This window comes from Notothenia rossii (genome assembly GCF_949606895.1).
Source record: "Notothenia rossii genome assembly, chromosome: 4".
Classification (NCBI taxonomy): domain Eukaryota; kingdom Metazoa; phylum Chordata; class Actinopteri; order Perciformes; family Nototheniidae; genus Notothenia; species Notothenia rossii.
Window position 1 is genome coordinate 81,664,702 of NC_136902.1, and position 23,591 is coordinate 81,688,292.

Genomic DNA, 23,591 nt, shown 5'->3' on the forward strand with positions numbered 1-23,591 from the left:
ACCAAACACCTCCCTGGACTCAAAAAGCAACGAGCGGTTCTCAACAATGCTGCAAACAGCACTTCAGGCGGCCAAGCTGTCATCTTGTTCAGAATTGCCACCTCACTAGTGAATCTAATGACAGAGATATTCCAAGACCTTAGAGGTAATTCCTTTAGCCCTTCACCTGCTTCACCCTACATCTTGTACTCATTTCACAAATCCTTAAATCAATCTTTGGAGTACCTTGGTGACGAGTGCAGAGTAGCTCATGGCAGGTGACAGGCCTATTCCCAGCCGTTGGAGGTAGCAGTGGACTACATGGGGTTTGGTAATGAGGCTGAAGGTACACAGGTACCCCATGCAGATCCCTGCCAGTATGATGTAGCACAGCTCCCGACTGGAAGATTTCACTACTGGTGTGTCCCGGAACCTGAACACATTCAGAAAAACAAATACGTGCAGAAACGTCAGTCAGGAGATGCAGAAAAACACTATTTATACAAATCATTTAAACACAGCAAAACAACACAGCAAGAAAATGGTAAGACAAGAACATGCAAAACTGTAACAGTGAAAAAATCTCTAGAGATATTTAGGGATAGGTTTTTCTCTCAGTATGCTCAACACAATTATCATACATTATATGCAGCAGAGAGGATTCATATTACCTCAAGTAAAAACAAATATGATACAGAAAACGGCCACGTACAGAGCCATGGTCAGTGGGAATTCAATGCCGGTGCATATTACTCAAGGGAATACTATAGATCGGTTCAAACTTTCGTAAAAACAATATCTTGATTTCAGAAATTATAATTGAACTGTATGTGTTTATGTTGAAATTATTATATTGTTTAGTGTTTGTGGCTTGATGACGATCAAAAGGATGATCATTTTAGTTTTCACTTGACTGTACTTGACTGTTATTTACATGAGATGAGTTGTTTTGTTTGTTTAGGTGTTTATATGGATTGCGTGTCACTGTGTGTTTTACTGTATGTGTGTGGACCCCATGAAGAAAAAAGACAAGACAAAGTGCAAAGAGTGAATGTAAAGTGTGTATTTGTGTTGAGTATAGCGCTGTTTACATTGTTCCACTCACTTCATATTTTCTATGAGAGATGACGGATGTATTACCTGATGAAGACTGCAGTGACAAAGAATGTGAACATGAGCCCGAGGCAGGCGAAGACCACAGCAGCTATCGGTTCAGGGTCTCCCCACCGCAGGTACTCCACTGGGATGGGGTCACAGCCTGGGGATAGAAGAACGGGGGAGATGCAGTTAACACAACATTCATTAAAGACTTTTTTTGATTTCATTTAATCGTTTATTTGAAGAGGGACAGTGCACATTGATGAACATTTAAAACAAATAATGCTTTAAAACGTAAACATGCTACGATTTTAGCTGTGAGCTCATTTCCATCCGTAGTCCCTCACATACAACATTTAAGAACATGACATTTATATACATAGCAAAAATAAATACATGATATATATAGAAATTTTAATACATAGAAATGTGTATTCATTGGGATAAACCAATGAGATGCACCAGCTTTAACCACATGGCAGTACAAAGTAGCAGCTGATGTTGGTAAAGCCCAGCCAGCAGATCTTGATCTTTAAGGTAAGATTGCCATTATTTCATAACTCTTAATTCGTTTAACTTTCAATTTCCTTTTATATATATTTAGTTGTTATTATTTTGGAAGGAATCAGCTATTGGAACACACATATATTATTCAGCATATGTTGATCATAATAAACCTTTGCTCTCTAATTGAAGCTTTCACTTTTAACCCCTACCCTACTTCACATCATCATTTGACCTTACAACACACCTCAGTTGTCCACACTTTCTTTCTTATCCCTCACTCTGTGTCTATTTCTCCCTTCTTCTCATTCCCTTGTCATTCAATCATTGTCTCAGTTTCCTGTCTTTTTTTGTAATGGCTTATCCATCATTCTGTCCCTCTCTTTCCTCCACCCATTATCTCCCTTATCTCCCTTGATCCTCATCCCTCTCTTCTTTCTCCCTAATTCTCTCCCTCCCTTCATCTATGCCTCCCTCCTAGGCAAGGAGATAAAAGCGTCATTAATTATAGGGACAGTTCTAATTATGAACCATCTTAATTCTTGCCCAAATGATCTGGCTGGTTGGTCTAGACATTATGTAGCAGCAGAGACGCACGTAGACTTTCTCTCAATCTTCTGTCCATGTACATCTTCACTTGTTTCCTGTCCGCCTTACTGTCTCTCTTTGTCCCTCTCACAGACAAATACACATGCAGGCATGTACACACACCTGTTTGTACAATACTGCACATCTCAGAGAGTTAAAGAGGCACTACACAAGACTTAAGTAATTTAATGAGATTGTTTTTAACACGGTCAATAACGTTTATCAAATCAGTGAAGTGGTTAGGTCTTTGGATATAAACAACAGCCCTAATGGCTAGGGAGCCAAGGGGATGGAAACAAACAGACAGAAACTAATTCAACCACCCTGCAGAGGATGTGGCTCACTTGCAGGCTTTTTAAGACCGGATGAAATCTATGTCATCTAAAACAGTGTGTGTGCAAAACAGAATAATCCATACTACGATTTCCATCTGTGACAGCGCAGTTGGTATTGTATTTACTTTTTTGAGTCTGTGTGTGTCATCATTACGAATAACTAGTTTGATAACAGATATTTCATTTGTTGTTATTTATTCTTTTTTTGTCAGATTTTGGTCACAAATGTGAAAAATGCATTCATAAATCTTGACAGTCTAAAATTGAAAAATCAAGACAAAGTAACGAAGGAAGTAGGGGTGTAAAAGGGGCATTGTGGCCGAAGTGATCCCATTGCAATATTGTATCAAATAAAGACAGACAGAACATAAACCATACGTAATCACAAGAAAATCACAGGTCTGATTCCCTTTTTATTTAAGGAATTACTTGTATGTAAATGCTACTGTTCAACATTCTGTTTCAGTGCTTTGTTACTACTTTAATATAAACCATATTTAAGAGAGAAGGGCTACACTCTGTCCTGCCTAACAATGAGCTGTGAGGACCACCCATCCGTGCAAATGTAAAGGAGGAAACTTGCTGAGAATTTAGCTCCGATTAATCCGGCCCACATAAATCTCGATGTTAGGGCCGAACATCCCAGAACAGTGTTTTCCTCAAGGGTTTTCTCAGAGCAGTCGAAAAGCATCGGCTAGTGGATTTGAATACTTAATTAGTTCACGAACCTTCAGGAGATCCTGTTGTGTTTGACCCTAAGCCAAACTGTTTGGAGGGTTCAGTCAATAAAAAGTTTTGAGGCAAACTCCTCTCCGACTCAAGCTGTGGAACTTTACCGATCAGTGAAGAGGCTCAAATCCCAAAGCTAATCCTCCTTTTTCTGTTCCTTTCAAACTCCCTGGCTGCTGCTTCTGTCAGAGCCTCCATTAATCTCCATCTCTCTTTTAGATTCACTTTGTTCTTCTCTTTATGTTCCAAAGTCACTTTTCCCTCCCTCTTTTTTTCTTGTGTTTGCTCTATTGCTGTCGCCAAAACTCTCCATTGCTTTCTATGGTTTTCACAAACACTGCACATCTGTCTCTGCCAGCTGAGCTCTCTCTCTCTCTCCTCTGTTCTGTCTCTCTCTCGTTCCTTTGGCCTGAGGGAGAGAGATCAAAATGTATGCTGGAGGAGCAGGGCAAGCAGTTTGTTTACACCTCATTATTACTGTTCCATATAGCCCCACTGGGGGACAAGCAGCACTTATGGTTAATGAAATGAGTCGCACACACAACGTAATAAACTGTTAACCCCAATCACTCATTTCTTTATCTCCGTTCTTTTTTCACTCTCAATTTTCTCACCGGTTGGCTCTCTGTTTTAGTTTAAGGATGCTTCTCTTTCTGGCAGTGAAGCTCAATCTGAATTTTCAGCAGGGCTCGATTCATGTTTTAACCATGGGGCATGGTGATCAGATAGCAAGCGGTATAATGAGAAGCTGAAAGCAAGGCAATATTCAAACGCTTCGCACGCAATGGAGGGGACATTTATTTTCATGGCAACTGACGAGCATGTGCAGTGAAAGCTGCTCTTGATGAAGAATAATTAAAACGTTCGACCACGTTGGTAACAAATTAAAGGGATGAGGAAGAGGGACTAGAGGGGAAGGGATGAGAGAGGAAAGAGCTTTTGTGACTGGTGCAGAACTTACTGTACAATATGCAGTGATAAGGGAAAACACCACTTTATCATCTAATTCTACTTGGCATCTTTTATTCTCTGACCCTATACACACACACATGCAAATAATGTAGCTTCAGGTGCTCATTGCACAATTTCTATTCAAGTATTCTCTTTGCCAAGTAAATATTTCTCTGAGTTAGCACTTGGATGTTATGAATAAACATGCAGAAACACACAGAGACTGACCTGTGAGGTCAAAGGTCGGCCAGGAGCCCAGTTCACAGGCTCGGCAGGTGTACTCGTCGAACACAAACTCATTTTCTTTACAGGGAGTGCATGTCCAGCAGCAGCTCACCTCCCCTTTACGGATCACCTGGAGGGGACAGATGCAAAATGTCTTCAGTACCTTTGTACACGTTGGGAACCCTCGTGCACCAGCCGCTGTGTTACATGGAGTCTTTTATTATTCATTATGACAATTTGATTTAATGTCATTTTAATTCATTTGAAATAGGTAGTAAAATATGTGTAATCTATTCCAACAAAGAACATTTATTGTGTATGGTCAAGCTCCAAGGCAGAGTGCTGGACTCACAGTATCGCCTGCAGTTACCTTAGCAAACTTCTTACCTTTATCTGTGCTTTGTCACAGGGTTCACTGCAGACTGACTTGATGATGCCTTCCTTGTTGGGCCAGATTTCATCATCATCTATCTTCAAGCCTCTGTTGTCCCAACTGCCAACATTAATATAGTCATAGTAGTCCTTCCCCATCTTCTTGAAGTTCATTATTTCGTACCTGTGGATGGAAAGTTTCACATACAGGTTTCATTCAACATATTAAAAACCACATGTCGTGTCAAGCCAAAAGGCCAGACACAAAATAAATCAATGGGATTAACCGCGTACCTGCCAGGTGAGTCTCCATTCTTATCAAATAAGATTCCCTCTCCTGACACTCCGGTGAAGTTGGTTTTCATCAAGAAGTCTAGCAGCATAGAACCATCTATAGGTCGCATGGCATCACACAGGCCCTTAAAATACATAAGCAATCGTGTCATATCCAACAAAAATGACCCACAGCTTAACAAATGGAATAGATGGATTTGTGTGTGCACAGAAGTAATGTTGATCAATGGACATTCCTGTTGATTTAATTGACATTTTAAGAACTGAATGGAAAAGCATATTAACAGTAAAATATTACTCAAAACATGATTATTGGCCAGTTGGATTAACACATTAACATAATGATACATTTGAGTCAATACAAAGACTTGCATAGAAGGTGAATCCTTCCATGGAGTGTTATGAACATTGAAAAGTATAGAGTAGCAGGGTTTCTTCCATGACTGTCACATTCAGGCTAATAAGTGCCAAGCTGGATCATGTCATTTAGTCAAAACTTAGTCTGAAATATTACATTTCAATAACCATGTCTGCAAGGAAAAAATCTCAAGTAGTTCACAGAAAGGTTGGTCTATTATGGCCGAATTCAAGGATAAGCAGCACTGATGTATTTTTTCTTTGTTAGCTAAAATTGTCTAAAATGTTAGCTGTATCGAAAAATACAGAATAGTTTATGTGATCATCCAGGTTCCTATCTTACATTTTTTAGGTTGTGTGTAAATGTATGGAGTCTGACAATTGGTCAAAAATGTCTGATGTGTGTAATAATGCAGCAACACCCAGCTAGTTCCTTTCTCTCCCCCCACCATTGTCCATTTCACCCCTTCCTCTCCCTTCTTTGTTTCCTTGCTTTGTCGTAGTCTGTCCCCCCACTCATCCATCAGAGCAGTACCTACCTGATAGCCTGGGCAGAGTGCCCGTTGCATGTTATGCAGGCCATATGCCATCGAGTAGATGGCATTTATGACAAACCCCATCTTGGTGTCCTGTGCATACTGCTGCCGAAGCGACTCTCGCTCTGCAACAAAATGGGAGGGGAGAGGGGAGGTTGGTGGGTGAGGAAGGATGGATAAAAGAGGCAGGTATATCAGAGAAACCCTTAATTTCCCTTCTAGTTAAATGAAAATCAGTGTGCTTTTTTTCCCCTCCTGACATCAAAGACCACTCTCATTCCTTTCTCATCGGACACCTCCCACCTCCACATCTCATTTCTGTCTGCCTCTTTCTGTGTCCTGTTCATTTGTATTTCACGTCCCGTTTCATTAGAATACATGAGACATGACTTCCTTTGATTCAGCTCTCACACGCAGTTTTGCCTATGAATGGAGGGATTGAAAGGGAGAGAGAACGATGGGGGGGTGACGAATACAAAGACATAAAGAGAGGGTGCACTCAGCCTCAAGGGATATCTCCAGATAAACCTGAAAGCTGTGTTCAACCATAAGGTGCGTGTGCGTTCAGCAGGTCTGTTCTAATGTTTTTTGCATTAATAGTAGCCATTATGAAAGCCTATAAAAATGCAGATTGTTAAGGGAGCCTGTTATGTTGATGCAGCCTCTCTCCCTCTGTATCACTGTGGTCAACAGAAGTACAGTACAGCTGTAACTCAGAAACCCTTTGTCCACTGTCCTCGTTTGTGTTTTGCGTCTGTACTCACTGCCACAGGTGCGGTTGAATTTGTTGTTCTCCTGTGGGTGACCTTTAAGTCGACAGTGGAAACGATGCTGCCAGAACTCTGGAAACCAGGGGTTTCTGGGGTTGTTTTCTGGACGAAGTTTAAGGTAGTAATCATCAAACCATTTCACATCAGCCGACTGGAGCTTGATGGTAATGCCACCTGCTGCTTCCCTAACAAAACCATCAGTTACATCATACCGGTCGGCCCATCCATCACTGCAAGAAACACAAGGAGAGACAAAGCAGAAACGTTAACTCCATCGATTTAACGTGAAAGAAAAAAAAAACCTGCTCAAATCAACATTTGCATAATTTCCCCGAATATGTAGTGAAATCATTTGATCATACCAAAGTATTTATAGTTATGCTGCACAAGACATTTAGAGAACTCATTCGGGCATTTGATGCTTTTCAGACGTCATTCCATCAAGATGGAGGTGGAAATAGGTGGGAATTGTCTTTGTGATTTGTTCAGTCTATTGTAACTGAAGGTTGAATAATGAGGGTGACTCAATGGAAGTTTTTACTGCTCAGTAAAATCCTGCCAGAAGCAAACGCTTACACCTTATCTGATCTCCATTAATGCTTTCAGAGTCCCTGTTTGTTTGAGAGAGCCTCTATTATAAAAAGGAAGCCTCTGGCAGGTGTTTTGTCTGTGGACTTTTCATAGTGTCAGCACCTATAGGATTTAACTAGTGGTTGAATTAAGAAAACTGATTAGCCGCTTCTATAGTACTTGAAAATTATAATGTATTTGTGAAGATGAGTGGGTTTGCCTCTTGAGCCCATTACTGAAATGTCTCTTAAGAGCTGGACTTAGAGTACACAACTATGTAGGTGTTTGAGAGAGAGAGAGAGAGAGAGAGAGAGAGAGAGAGAGGGACGGTGTGTGTGTGTGTGTGGTGAACAGCTGACATGCCTCTTATTGGAGGAAATTCCATTTTAAGGTCAACATGTGAAGCACAAGGGTAACACAAATAAAGCCTATTTCTCTGACACACACACACACACACACACACACACACACACACACACACACACACACACACACACACACACACACACACACACACACACACACACACACACACACACACACACACACACACACACACACACACACACACACACACACACACACACACACACACACACACACACACACACACACACACACACACACACACACACACACACACACACACACACACACACACACACACACACACACACCGAGTGCTCTAGTTTCCAGAGAAAGAAATAAACAAAATGAATGAGGAACAAAAAGACAGGGGAAGAGAGTGAGAGAGACAGAAGCAGAAATACCTAATCAGGAAGAAATCCAATGAAAGGAGAGACAGACAGGATGGTTAGCTGGGAGGACATGTGGGAGGGAGCTCTTACATCATTATAGGCAAAGTCCAAAAGTAGTCATATTGCTGACAAATAGGCATAAACATTACGCATAGACACCAGCCTGGGTGCTGAGATGATCTAGGTCAAATGGAGTATTTTGGCTGCAGCTCAGCAGCCGTGCCCGTCAGACACCAGAGAAACGAATATAACTACCTCACAAAACACACACTGACAAACTGTGGAGATGTATCGCTGTAGTTTGCATTTTTTGGGGAGAGGGAAATGTGGGTTTATTTCTCCTCAAGGAAGCACAGATGGCAGAGTGTGTGTGTGTGTGTGTGTGTGTGTGTGTGTGTGTGTGTGTGTGTGTGTGTGTGTGTGTGTGTGTGTGTGTGTGTGTGTGTGTGGAAGGGATAGATAAAGAGAGGATGGGAAAGAAAGAGACCAAAGTGGGAGTGAGAGACAAATCTTCTGTCCTCCTTTCAAATATACTGCCAACTTTGCCTCAAGCAGGACAATGATACAAAGCTCTTCTAGTAGAAGTCTTTCTTTCTTTCCTTCGTTCCTTCTGTCTCTCTTTCTCTGAGCCTCCAGAGAACAAAACTACTTTCCTCCTGCAGCAGGACTTCCAGCTGTAGCCTGATCGTAGACCGAACATGTTTGTGTTATTGTGTGTGGGGTGTGTGTGTGTGTGTGTGTGTGTGTGTGTGTGTGTGTGTGTGTGTGTGTGTGTGTGTGTGTGTGTGTGTGTGTGTGTGTGTGTGTGTGTGTGTGTGTGTGTGTGTGTGTGTGTGTGTGTGTGTGTGTGTGTGTGTGAACAGCTTTCCATTTGTGTCTCTACCTTTTTATTTGTATTTATGTTGTTCTTCTCGTCACCCTCTGCCTCTAAGCAGTTGTCATAAATCATGGTGGAAGCATTTCTAGATGGCTATCCATTACCGGATAGATAACGCCTGTATGAAATGTGGGTGTGATTGTGTGGTGTCACATTTCTTAAGTGGTAGCGGATTGGGATTTTGCAGTGGTTCTGTTGAAAAAGCTTGTTGCCACAGATACGTGAGAAAACGCTACTTTATTGGGCACAGATATATTAAGAAATGAGCTCATTTATTTAGTTAAAAAAAGTATAAGTTAAGTGGTCAAAATATAATTCTAAAAGGAAAAATGTTGTGAAATTCCTCTAATATATGTTTTTTCATTATCTATTACTGTCTAATGTTACCTCTGTGAGCCTTTCAAAGTGACTGAATCACTTGTTGATTGGCTTGATGATAACTCCCACACATTTACAACCAGGACCCATTGCGATGAGTCATAATTAGACATTAGGGATTTTTCATGTGAAGAGGACGCGAGCTAAGAAGATTTGGGGTTGGCCCTTTGGCTGTAGCATTAATAAGTATTTCAATAACAGTTTGTTGAATTTGGCTATTTGAATTATTAGCACATCCAGGGTTTCCTATAATTACGTCAACGTGTCACAGAAGTCTTCAATGTTCAGACACAATGAAGGACCTCCAGTAAATGATCTGTTTATTGAGAAATTTGAAAGGCAGGCTCTATAAAGAATAACTTAGATTTTTTACTTTTCACCAGAGTCATGACCAGAGACATTTAAATATGTTGGACTGGTAATAACTGGATAACAGAAAGCCATGAGATAAAGCCATCTTCATGAAAGATAAGTCTTGTAGATTAGAAAAAAAATCCATAGGGCTTGAAATAGTTCTGCCTTGTTTTAAACTTTTAGCGATACCTATTGCTGCTCAAACCATTGACCGTTGTTCAGGTCTGGTGTCATGCAGAGGACGCGTCCCATGCAGAGCGATAAAGTGCTATCACCACATGTCCTCATAGTGGATCAATAAGTAGCTCCCCTGAGGGGAAAACAAACAGCATTTGATGTCTTTACTTGAGTAGGCTATTTGCTCCTGTGTTTAACAAAGTGTTGTATTGACGGAGACACAGCGGGTGGAAGAGTGAGAAACACAGTAGTGAGAGAAAAATGAAGACATACAAATCAAAGAGATTGATGAGTGAGGCAGTGAAAACCAATCCAAAATCAAACAATCAATCATTGATCAGCACTTCCTGTGTTGATAGATTTCTTATTTTGTTTTCTCTCCACATCCGTCTCTTTCAACCTCTCATTAACACATTCATGTCTCCCTTGAGCCCCTTCGCTCTTTTTTATACATCCATTCCTCCAACTCTGACATTCCACTGCATCCATCAACCAATATATTTATTCTCATTTCTTACTGTTTGTTTTCATGTTTGTTCCTTTGCAGACATTCACATACACAAATATATGATAATCCAAACACATGCACACTATGTTTATCTCTCTTGTGTTGCATTTATATTTTGTTGTTATGATTTTGGAGCATTTTACTTTCTTTTACCTATAATTATTTAGCTTTTCACCTGTTTGGCAATTTTCCCAGCAGATCACACATGAAACTCATCAAAAGCAGAACGACAAGTGTGACATGTGAGCAACAAACACACATAAAAACACCTGCAATAATCATCACCTGAATGTCTAAAGTCTAAATGTATTTCTAGAAAGTTGTCACTAATTCAAATGAGCAAATGTGATCTTACTGTCTGACCAAATGGCTTCACTCCCACTAAAAGATCCTGTCTGGTCAAATATAAGTATTTAATAAATTGTACTACCTAATGTTGCATAAGCTCCCAGTACAAATCACGGACATCTCTGTTCTCTGTCTAACACAAATAGAAAATCAGATTTTTATCACTTCACAATCAGCACTGTAACTCCCACACATGATGGACTAACACAAATAAACATCCAGTTTCTTTTGTAAACCACATCATTATTTTATAATTGAAACATGTTTATTGTTTAGTAACATGAAAATCAAAAACTGTTCTCATGATCTCAGATTAGTTTCCTAGGGCGTAATTAAAGTGAGATTTAAAAATGAGATGAACTCTGTTTTTATTGAATACTCATTGCTGAATGTCCTGGAATACGCTGGTAAAAAGCAGGGATCACTTATGTAGGAAAATGTTTCTATTTGAACACCATGAAAATGCTATGCAATGGTGTAGTGTTCTCACGTTTGGTGTAATTTGTCATAGTAGGCGGTGAGACACAGTAGGGGTTGAATGTTACCATCTTTCAAAAAGTAAAATCTTGTTCTCGAGGCTGAACACAATGCTTTAGGTCTTTATTTCTGTAATTGTACCACAACATTATTTTACCTCAAGTAAAGAGTTTCAAATTTACGGAAGAGGATTAGGGCCACATAAAAAAAAAATTGTGCTGAGAAAAAATTCAGAATTCTGACTTTTTTTTAATCAGAATTTTGACTTTAATCTCAGAATTCTGACTTTAATCTCAGAATTATGACTTTTTCCTAAGAACAAAAAAACATAATATTTTTTGGGAGAAAAAATTCAGAATTCTGACTTTTTTTTAATCAGAATTTTGACTTTAATCTCAGAATTCTGACTTTATTCTCAGAATTATGACTTTTTCCTAAGAACAAAAAAACATAATATTTTTTGGGAGAAAAAATTCAGAATTCTGACTTTTTTTTAATCAGAATTTTGACTTTAATCTCAGAATTCTGACTTTATTCTCAGAATTATGACTTTTTCCTCAGAACAAAAAAACATAATATTTTTGGGGAGAAAAAAGTCAGAATTCTGACTTTAATCTCAGAATTCTGACTTTTTTCTCAGAATTCTGACTTTAAAGTCAGATTTTTTTTTGCCCAAAAATAAAATAAAAAATTCAAATCCTCCCAAAAAAAAATCATGTGGCTCTAATCCTCTTCCGTACAAACTAAAACCCTTTAGTATGAAATCCTAATGCTTTATCATGGAACACTTTATTTACAATTTGTTACGTTCCAGGCTCCTTCATTATCTATGTTGACTTTAAAGAAAAGAATATACTTTAACTTATTTTTTCCCATTTGTCAGTGTACTTATTTGTTTGAACCTATATGATTTTATTTATGTTTATCTAAGTCTACTTGTGCTGCTATTAGTTTACCTGCTGAAGGACAAATGAAGGATTTCTAATTGCTGAAGTATGGAAAAACATGGTGAGCAGTCTTTCAGCGAATCCCCAAACTATGATTTAAGTAGTTAACCTAAATGCAAATAACCTGCTCTTTAGAGGATATTAGTATCCGCTTAGTAGACTGGACTGTTCAATTCCAAAGCGTCAGTAAATCCTGGTGGGCAGATTTAAAAGGGATGAGAGGGGCTAATGTGATTGGCAGTGATTGACACAAGCCCAAAACGCAGTCACTGATAAAGTATGACAAATTAATTCCTCCCACCCGATTTTGAAGCCATGTTCCTCCAACCACAACATTATCAAGTCCTCTGTATAACTAGAAAGTGCATCAAAGATACCCACGGATGTTCACTGATCGACATTTATAGTATGCAAGTATGTAGGCGATGTTGCTGCTAGAAGATGGCTCTAGGGGAAGCCTCAGGCTCAATGTATACATTTTTAAGAGAGTGCAATGAGAGTTTGTTTGTGCATCTATGTGTGTGTAAGGGGGGGATGGTTGTCTAGGTGAGTGTGTGTCATCCAGGCTAATCAAACACTCATTCTATTTTTGATCAATACCACTATCATTAATAACATCCTCGTTGTATCTCTCGTACTCTCTGTCTGTCTCTCCACATGTCTAAGAGAGCAAGGCTGTTACCATGGTTTCCATCCCACACTCAACCTGCTGCCTGTACTTTGTGTCTCATTAGAGCACACTGGATTTTAAGAACACACACACACACACACACACACACACACACACACACACACACACACACACACACACACACACACACACACACACACACACACACACACACACACACACACACACACACACACACACACACACACACACACACACACACACACACACACACACACACACACACTTTCTATTCACTATTCAATTAACTTCAGATGGCCTGTCTCTACCAATATTGGAAATGCTATTTGCATAATAGTACAGTATGCCAATATTGTAGGCCAATGCACTACCTAAAGCAGAACTTTACGAACCAATTCTAGACACTGAGGCCTGAGGCCATTTCCTTTCCATTCTGTTCATTTAAAGTATAAATAGAAAGTGGAACTCATTTGCAAATGATTATTAATTGTCCCTTCGTTCTTTCCTGGTGGTGAAATTTGCCCCAAGCCGAATGTTTTTTACTCTGAGTTCCAGCAAAAGTCAACCAGTGATTATTGATAACAGAAAAACTAAAAAGCCCTCAACAAACATATATGTGATGCATCTTGAAACTCATGACTATATTATCTGATGTCTTCCCCCTTGTTTAAGATTTGTAACAGTTGCAATTGAGTTCAACCAGCTATCATCACAACTAGGGCTGCAACGATTAGTCGACATAATCGACGACGTCGATCATAAAAATTCGTCGACGCGGAATTTTAGTGTCGACGCGTCGTATAAAAACAATCAGAGAGCCGGTAACGTTAATTCAAAACTGCGCAAATGTTCATTTGTAACTGCAATGCACTACAGGAAGTGCTGGGGGCAGTATACTCTCCATTGTCTGCCATGACTGCATTCTGTACTAACAAAGAAGAAAGAATACGAACGATGGCGGAAAGGAGAGAGAATGAGGGTGATGAAGAGCTCAAAAAAGCGAGACCGAGAGTTTCGAAAGTGTGGGAGTATTTCACAGACGACAAGCCAAAGAAGTCAGTGAAATGCAGAATTTGTAAAGGGGAATTGGCATTCCACGGCAGCACTACAGTGATGCACGAGCATTTAAAACGCAAGCACCCTGGAACCGTGAGGACTGCTACTTTGGATCATGGGTAAGTTTGAGCAAGTTAGCCATAGTCATGTTTACGTTAGCTTACATGTTGGAAAACAGAACGTCTCATGGTTAATGCTTGCTAAGCAAACGCTATTTCAGTTATGTTGAGGCTGCGTGTCCACCAACGAGCTGCTAAACAGCGCCAAGCTTACAGCGTAGTAGAGCACACTAGAGCTTTATGGACGCTGTAATTAATTCCAAACTTAAAATAATAATTAACAAGGGTCTGCGAAATGACAAGAATAAAATGCGATTGAATTGATCCTGGGACTGGACAACAGGGTGACATTCACAGGTGTGCAGACTTGAGGTAGAACATGCACTGGAGCCCGGAAAAGGAGCCGTGCCCACAGGAAGCAGAGATGGAGGGTGTGACAGAAATAATCGTTAGATTAGTCGACTAATCGAAAAAATAATCGACCGATTAGTCGACTACCAAAATAATCGTTAGTTGCAGCCCTAATCACAACCAGACAAAGATGCAATCAAAAACGTGTCATTAGAGCTGAACAATAGATCACACTATCAATGACTTATGGGAGCAGTGCCAAGTAGAAGCAGAGCGCTGTGGTGAACATGATAAATTCTCTCTTTGTCTCTAAAAAAAAAAAATCAAGAAAGTTGCCTTAAGAATCAAAACGGATTTTGTTCTTAATTTGCTCTTTTGACAAAGGACTGGATGAGTTTCCTGACAGTCTGCAGCTGAGAGGACAAGAAGTAACCCTGTGTGTTTCAGCTCAGACTGAGATCCGACTTCACCCGAAACTCAATTTCCGGGTAAATTGATAAAACTCTGATAATCTTCCCAATCCTTCCTGTATGTCTCCGTTCAACAATACTTAGATCAAATGCAAGAGTTCATTCAAGTTGGTAACATTTTTAACTCAAGCATTCATACCCTTGCTTCAGCTCCGTGCATCTACAGAAAATCTACTTCCATTTGCTCTGTCTGCTACCGTTAACCTTGGTTGCTTTGTAGAATGCAAATTTACAACAAGTACAAATGATGTTTTACCCTTTAGTTTTGTGAAACATGGCATGTACAATCTTAACTAAAACAGTCTTTAACATACACATGTTTAGACAGTACTAAACAATGGATTTCTTAAAGCTGTATACACGCATATCCAAACCAAATAGGGCAGTTGCCTAGCTGAGGGTGAGCAAACAGTGAAAGAAATATATAAATAGCTTGAATGTTCCAGCACAACTCTTCATTCTGAAATCTTTTTATTGATTGTACCCCAAACATCAGCACAATGACAAAAACATAAACCAAATACACACCCACACTCACTTCTATTAACTCCAACGCAACCATCACATACCCCATAACCACTCCCATCCACATACCACATACTCACAACAGATAAAAAGTAAAATAAAAATTATTATTATTATTAACTAAATAGATACATTGAAAATTGAGAATAATTTGTGTATAAAAAAGGAAAATAAATTAAAAAAGCATCTAGTTTTTATCCGGTTAAAGGCTGGCCTTATTCAAATATTCAATGTAGGGCTTTCAGGTTTTGGGGATTTAGGGATTTAGGATGTCCTTTAGCTAACATTTATGAAAAGGGCATTTCATTTAAAGGGGGCATTAAAGTAATAGACTTCTAAAGCCAGTACATGGTGATTTTTTTAGAAGGAAAGTTGTGTGTTGTGGGCAGTAAAAGGATCGGGATTAAGGTTCATACCATAAACTTTTCCAAGTGTGTTACATATTTGACAACCGAAAAGCATTCACTTTTGGACAGGACCTGAACTAGCGTGCAAGTATTGAAATTATCACTGGTAATTGGATACGTTTTTTCCAAATTCAGCATTTGTATTTGAAAAAAACCAAAACGTTTTACTGCTTGAGACCATGCCTAACACGCATAGAGGAAGATATGGTCTTGACGGCTGTCGGGTATTGGGACACCAATTTCCTCTTTCCAAATCTGTTTCAGATGGGCTGTCGCGTTAAGATGAAGGGAATCGATGGAGCCATATATTTTGGAGTCGGAGCATTCATGGAACTCTTATCTTTTATTAATCTTTAGACGTACATTTCCCTTCTGTGGGACTAATGTATTCTGATTCTCTTGTGTTTTAAGGAGATTAGAATCTACTTCTGCTCACAAGGTGATTTGGTTTATCATTGAAAAGAGTTTTAAAAAATATCTGAATTTCTTTTCAAATGAAACATATAGAAAAACTCCCACTGTGATCATTAGGAGACAAAGGTAAACATGGTAAAGGCCACAGTTAAAAGTATCAAAGCATGAGCCGTGTGTTGTAAACAGAACAAAAACAAGAGCTCACTGTATTATTACATCGCCTACAGCTTAACAGGGATAACCCTTTGGAGTATTTCATCTGAATTAAATTGATTTGATGATCTGTGAATGAACCACATTGTTTGGGTATTCACAGCTTAAAATAAATGTTCATTTGCGTTATTGTTTCACTTTGACCTCAGTCGTGCTGTGCTTTGTCACAATACAGGTTTGATGTGAGAGTGGAGGCATGCATTTCAATCCCAGCCTTGTTATATCAGGGTACATATCTGGACAGTTGTGTAATCACTGTTGTGGAGAGATTGGTTAGGCTGGGGAAAATAAGGCAACATTTTTGAATCTGATCTGAAGCTGTGCTGTCAATAGGTCAATTTAGTAATTAATGTCTGAGTTCAATAACATCGTGCCACCCGACCCCAACCCACCCACTCACTAGCTGCCATGGCAACCTGGCAGAGATTCTAGATGAGCATCTGCTGCTTACAACCATACATACTGCACACGAACATACACAAACGCACCAGCAGTCCACCAACCTAACCTGACAACAATAATTACTGTGACAGACAACGCAGGTGGGGAAAGAGAACACAGGTCACTCACAGATAGACGTTTACAATCTGGCAAAGCAGGAAGGATTCAAGAAAGAAAATGTAAGCTGCTTCGGATGTCTTTGGACATCAAAAACCTAAGTGTTGGCATCACAACAGCTGCACATACATAATCTCTGCTGTCAAAATTCTAACTCGGAACAACAAACAAACAGTCGTCCCACAAAAGAAAAGTGTTTATTTAGTGGTTTAATGCATTAAAAATGCATCTCTCATAAGTAGATGAAGGCTCCCTGAACACAACAACATACTGTAGCAACAACTGTCCATTTGTGTCATCACAAAGTAATCTGCAGCAGACTGTTATGCAAAACACTAGTAGGGTGTGCTTTTTGCTAATCCTATGCAGTCTCAATTTATAAAGGCAAGCACTCACTAGCTGGGATATAAGAGTTACCTCATTCAGCCCCTCCCCTCTGATGGATGGTAAAAAGGAGCATCAGTGCCCTGGATTTTCATCATGTAGTGGGTTGTTTCTCCCAGAGGACATTTAGGCTAAGACACCTCACAAAGTTGCATGTTATGATGAAATAATGCATGTTATATTTTTAAATAATGGCTTCTGGATTTAGAACGCAAATCCAGTAACAATTTTGGCTACATGGCACACATTGTCAAAGACATGCTTTATGTTTTTCATTGTCTATGAAGTGTGAGTCACATGAGGGGCTAAGCCATATGCAATCCATCAACGTGTGGGTGGCTTTTTAGTGAGGCTTTAGGAAAAATCTGATCTTTGACCTTTTTTTTGCAAGATGTAATTTGAAAAGAAAATGCCTGCCAGACTTCAACCAGAACACCTCATCTTTAAACATCCTCAACCTAACGGAGGTCAAAGTTCACAATGACAACAGCAAAACTAATTTAGCCAAATGTCAGGACGGTCATTCACACAGACAGTGGCATTAAACTCTGAGACTGTGTGTGTGTGTGTGTGTGTGTGTGTGTGTGTGTGTGTGTGTGTGTGTGTGTGTGTGTGTGTGTGTGTGTGTGTGTGTGTGTGTGTGTGTGTGTGTGTGTGTGTGTGTGTGTGTGTGTGTGTGTGTGTGTCTTTGAGTGAGATGGATGCAGGGCCTGTGTCCGTGTGTGTACCCAACTGTGTAATTATCTGAGTGATCGGACCACTTTACACGCCCATCATTCAATAACACGCGCACACACACACACACACACACGGCAGAACAGCTCACGCCTGCTTACCTTGGCAGCAGGTTCACTTTTACTCATCTATCCATGCCACACTTCATTAACCTCGGTCTCTATTTTTTCTGACAGTGCCTCACCTCTCATCTCTTTCCGGTTTCTCCCCACGTCAGGATCCTCTTTTTTTCCTTCTCTCCAAATTTCTTCCACTTCATACATCTGTCTTTATCTATTTCTCTCACGCTTATTTCCTCTTTTATATATTGCTGCCCTAAGGTGTTGTCGCTGTGCATTCTCAATCTATTCATCACTTGCTTTCTGTTCAATCTGTGGCTTTCATTTAAAGGTTCTTTGAACTTGCTATTTATTTTCCAGACCATTTCTTAATCTTACACAGAACCATAACTGCATTGGAAAATCGTCACTACAATTTAGAAACCCAAATGCCTGGGAGAAATAGGAATGGATTAATGTCACACACAGATACACAAACACATGCAAAAGATCTTTAAAGGATGTCGAACGTTTCAACAAAAATAAGCATTTAATGTATAAATCACCACAACTGTACATTTGCATTTCAACCCTACTGTCACAGCATTAGTATTACTATGAAAACATTTTATTTTCCTCAATGTTTCCATCTTGACCCTAATGTTGACACTTTAAATAGCCTCGAAGTGACCCCTTTTTCCAAATTATAGTTCAACAAAAAGCCTTTTAAACCTTAGATATGGCTTTACTGGCTCAGTTGTCTGTGTAGATAAGTCACACAGATAGACGACGTACACAGTCTTTGCTTCTTCTAGCTTCATTCACAGACTCTCTGTCCAGGCTACTTTAAGCATTGAGTGTATTTCAGATCTTGGCAACCCTGCTGATGTCCCCTGGGCTTCAGAAACAGACTCTGATTTGATATGGGGGACAGAATCACAACTGTCGAGGCAGTATACAGGGAGAATTTAAAGCAAAAGTTACCAAGACACCAACATATTCAATAAAGACTGAGTGTGAGAAGGGCAGGTAGAGATGTAAAATACAGTAGAAAACTGGATCTACAGAGCCTCATCTGAATTACTGTTGTCCCCCTTTTTCTAATACATGCACAAATCAAAAAGCGGTAGTCAGACAATCTATTCATATCCTTTTTTTATTCTGTACCGACACATTGACACGAACTATAGCTCAGAGAAGGTTACTTGGAGAGGGAGGGACGAGGAGACAGAATAAGTCGTGACAGAAACAGACAGTCTTCTCCCTAATGAAGAGAAAGGATATCTATTTCCCAGCTCCATTTTTAGAATGCTAACATCAACAATGTGTATTGACCTTCAGGGCCTGTTCAAACTCACTCTCACTTGTTGGACTAAATGTCATTTTTATCAATGTTTAAAGCAATTGAGAAGTATTTAATTGTAACAGAAGTTGTTGGAAGACGTTAATGTTAAGTCCATATGATCACATGCCGTTATGGAGGCAAAACATTGGCAAATATCCAATTCAATTTGTTTTCATTACTGCACAAATCTACTTGGAATCAATGTAAGTGTGGGGTAGAGTAAGGTAGAAGGAGGCAGGGTTAGAAGGCCAGTTAAAAATAGTAATTAGCAATGGCTTCAACAAATACAGATTCTAAAAAGGAAAGAGAAAGAGGGTAAAAAAAGCACTGATGTCTGTAAGAGAAAGGAAAATATCTGTATTACACTTTCTTCCAAAAGGCATATCATAATGTCTCTACCTACTGCATAATTGGAAACAATGTATGCCTCATGTGCAAAAAGCATGGCATTGGTCTCTTATTCATATACACAGTTTGCAGTTAAGTGAAACACTTTAAATGAATGACTTTGTTGACACTTAAATCAATCATTGCATTTGTAAAGTGGATGAGCACTTTCAAATGTCAATGCTAATATCCCACCTGCACAAAAACACATCCATATGTAATGTTAAAAGCACATTTAATAGTCTTCTTTGAAATATAAATAATCATGTGATTACAATAAATTGGTGTTTGCTTTGTATTTCTATTCACCGTATATTACAGTATAATAGGAATGTGTTGTAGAGGGCATGAACACTTTAGTGAAGTGGACCTTGCATTTCCATTTGTATATTGGCAGAGCTTTGTTCTACTGTAAGCTGAACAACATACAGCTTGAATTTAATTTAAGTTGTGACTGACTGACTGTGATGCATGGTAAATGAGAACAAAAACCAATTGTCCATTTGTATTTTCCCTCTGACCAACAGAGGTACTATTGGATCAAATAAAAAAAGCAGTGACATGAGGAGGAATAGAGAGGGAGATGAAGAGTGAAAATAACTTTAGGTGGGGAGGTAGAGAATGAGATAGAAGGAGTGCGGACAAGGAAAGAAAGATGGATGACTGCAGATAAGAGACATTATTCGACTCCAGCTGGGGTCTTTGTCTGGGCGCAGCTAACCGTGAGAGAGAGAGAGACACACACACACACACACACACACACACACACACACACACACACACACACACACACACACACACACACACACACACACACACACACACACACACACACACACACACACACACACACACACACACACACACACACACACACACACACACGTATATTTAGAAGACACACAAATACATTCTCATACATTGGTTCAGCAACAAATCGTATCTGTTGAATAGTGTGCATGTGCGTGAGTATGGGAGTGAAATGAAAAGTATGTTTTGACTTGTCTCTCCTATATGGACAACAAATACAGTTCAACATTTAAATTAAAACATTGAAAGCAGTGAGGATGACAATTATCTGTCTCTTAAGCCACACATTCAACAGCAGGTTAAATACAAATGACAACTGAATTAGGTTTCTACTTTAGAAACTAGTCTTGTTCTCTCTCGAGGCCAAAGAAATGTTTTGCTGCAACCTTTATGTCGGTGCTGGACCATGGTGATGTGGTTTATGTTAATACGTCTTCTACAGGCCTTGAGGTTCATTACAAACCTTAAAACCCTTCATCACCATTGCGGCTTGTATGCTTGGATTCGATGGTCTGCTCTGACCACCCGTAGACAAAAGCTTTGGCACACCCATAGGCTTTTCTTGGTGCTCTCCAGCTTTATTTTCAGATTTACATCCGTCAGAATAGTACAGGAACACATCGGCTTTGTTCTGAGGACTGGTTTCCGCTAACTGTCCCTAAAACAACTTTGAGCTGGGGAAAAGGGTATTCAGTAGCGCTGCTCCATTTGCTTGGAACCAGGTGCAACATGAACTGAAACTCAGAGAGCTGGTCCCTCTAACCAATTTTAAAGTACTTCTTAATGACCGAGAAGCAGACAACTCTGTCTGGAGATGCTTTTTAAGATGATGATCTGATTGTGACCATTATGTTCTCAGTTTTTGTTTTGAATATGTGTTTTTAACTGTGCTGCTTCCTATCATGGCCAGGAATCTCATGAAAAAGAGATTTTTGTTATCCCAATGAGACCTTCCTGGTTAAATAAAGGTTGAATAAAAAAAGTAAAATGAAATGGCAAAAAGGAACGAAACAGCAGACTCTGAAGAGCGTGAGAAAAACACCCAGAGTGGAGAGGTTCAAGTCAACTAAATCCACAGAGATAAGACAAGATTGAGAGAGACAAGAGAGTGAGGACGAAGTGGCACAGATATGATCTCTAGGGGCGGAGATACAATGACTGACAGAAGGGTGGATCAAACGGAAGAAGGCAGTGTTTTGTATCTGTGTTTCTTTACAAGGTGGAGAAAAATGGAGAGAGTGGAGAGAGAGAGAAACACAAGGCAAGAGAAATGGAGGAATAATGTCAGTGGGTGGAGAGTTATAGAGAGAAAGAAGCTGTATATTCTGCCTCTTCCTCCCAGTCTGGCCTCATCACTTTTTATTGCTCCACACATAAAAGTGTCATCTCTCATATTCAGCACAGCGGACAATGTAATATCACCTTCTCAGGTATTACACCACCAATGTAACATTACTCTCTCCCTCTTATTTCTGCTTCATCTTTATCACCACGGTGGCCTTTTGGTCTCTCGCTCCCTGATCCTCTTTACGTCTCTGCTTTTCCAACCTGTTCTACATCATCTTACTTTCCTCTCAGCACTCCTCCAATTTCTCAGTTTCTACATCCTAAGACCACTCTGCCAGAGCCAAGTCGTTTAACTGACTTCAAAGGCAACGTCCGGGACCAGACTGAGAGGTGAGAGTCGAAGTTAAGCTGTGTCGTTATTTGGCATAGACATTTCCATTCAGTGTAAATGATGACTAGTCAGGATACAAGGAAGGATTACAGCGACCCGTTATGAACCTACGCTAATATGACACACAACCAAAAATCATAACCATAGTTATTATATTATAAATACTATGAAAATGTTTATATGGCATTAATATTAAACCAATACACACTATATACTGCTGAAATTCATCTTCCATCACTGTAAAGACTGAGAACCTACCGGTTTCAACTAAACTTGGATAACAAATTCAAAAAAAGAACTTAATTTAAGAAATTAAGAAAGATTAATAATGATAACTGCTCTACTTATGGTTTGGTCTATTTCAAACTAGCGCACCAGGCTTATTCAATGCAATTGCAGGTCTCTTGCTTTCCTGAGGTCATCAACATTGGTAGATTGCACTTGTTGCAAGTCACTTTGGACCAAAGCAGCAGCTAAATGAGATGAACCGCGACAGGCCATCACAGGCCATGGACATTTAAGACAACAATCTCCAATGCCAAGTATATTATTACCACACACTCTTCTCTTCACTCATGCACACACACACAGCCATTAATGGACCATCTTGTGTAACCCTAATGACGGACCGGCAGCTTAAAAGCAGCAGTCACTATTCCCTGCTTTACACAACGGCAATAATTATACTGCTGGGCTGCACACATACACACGCGCACGCACGCACGCACACACACGCACGCACACACACACACACACACACGCACGCACGCACGCACACACACGCACGCATACACACACACTGTCTGTTTGACAGCAGAGATTAGCAAGGAGAGGTGCAGATAATGCCCGGTAACGAGACATCCAGATTATCGCCCACAGAATCCTGAGAGTGTATGTGTCGAAGGAAAGAAAAAGAGATAACTAGACAGATCTACGGTAAATTAGCTGCATGTTCGTTTGGATTTGAATGACATTCACACATCTCATTGGTACCACATATATCTCAAGCAGCACTCTACTCTTTTTCTCCCGCTCCTAAACCCTTCCGGCGTTTGTATGTGGCTTATTTGCATTAAAAAAGGGAGTAAATCATTGAGACAACTTATATAATACATAATTATGTATATATAATATTGATTGATCGATGAATAAATAGCTAATGAATCAGATGTAACATACTAGATACATTTTTTTAGTCAGGATACAGTATATTACATATAAGCTAATATACATCATACATCTGTGTATAAACATGGATTTACAAGGGTATCGTTAGACATGGGTTTTTACTGTAATGGCAGGTAAAGATATAATGTACAGATTTAGTGGTTTTGTTTGCCTTTTCACCCACAGCACTGATCCACTTCTCACAGCTTT

At 39.6% G+C, this 23,591-nt stretch overlaps 1 protein-coding gene across 6 annotated transcripts in view; it reads right to left on the reverse strand.

Moving 5' to 3' along the window:
- grm5b (glutamate receptor, metabotropic 5b) overlaps nt 1–23,591 on the reverse strand; it is a 69,585-nt gene that overhangs the window by 13,875 nt on the left and 32,119 nt on the right. For all 6 annotated transcript variants that reach the window (XM_079677361.1, XM_079677360.1, XM_079677362.1 and 3 more), the window contains 7 exons: nt 6,733–6,968; nt 5,972–6,093; nt 5,076–5,200; nt 4,797–4,965; nt 4,413–4,539; nt 1,120–1,237; nt 226–412 (listed from right to left, as the gene is read on the reverse strand). In XM_079677361.1, the coding sequence (XP_079533487.1) occupies nt 226–412; nt 1,120–1,237; nt 4,413–4,539; nt 4,797–4,965; nt 5,076–5,200; nt 5,972–6,093; nt 6,733–6,968 (1,084 nt within the window). The remainder of the gene's footprint in view (nt 1–225; nt 413–1,119; nt 1,238–4,412; nt 4,540–4,796; nt 4,966–5,075; nt 5,201–5,971; nt 6,094–6,732; nt 6,969–23,591) is intronic.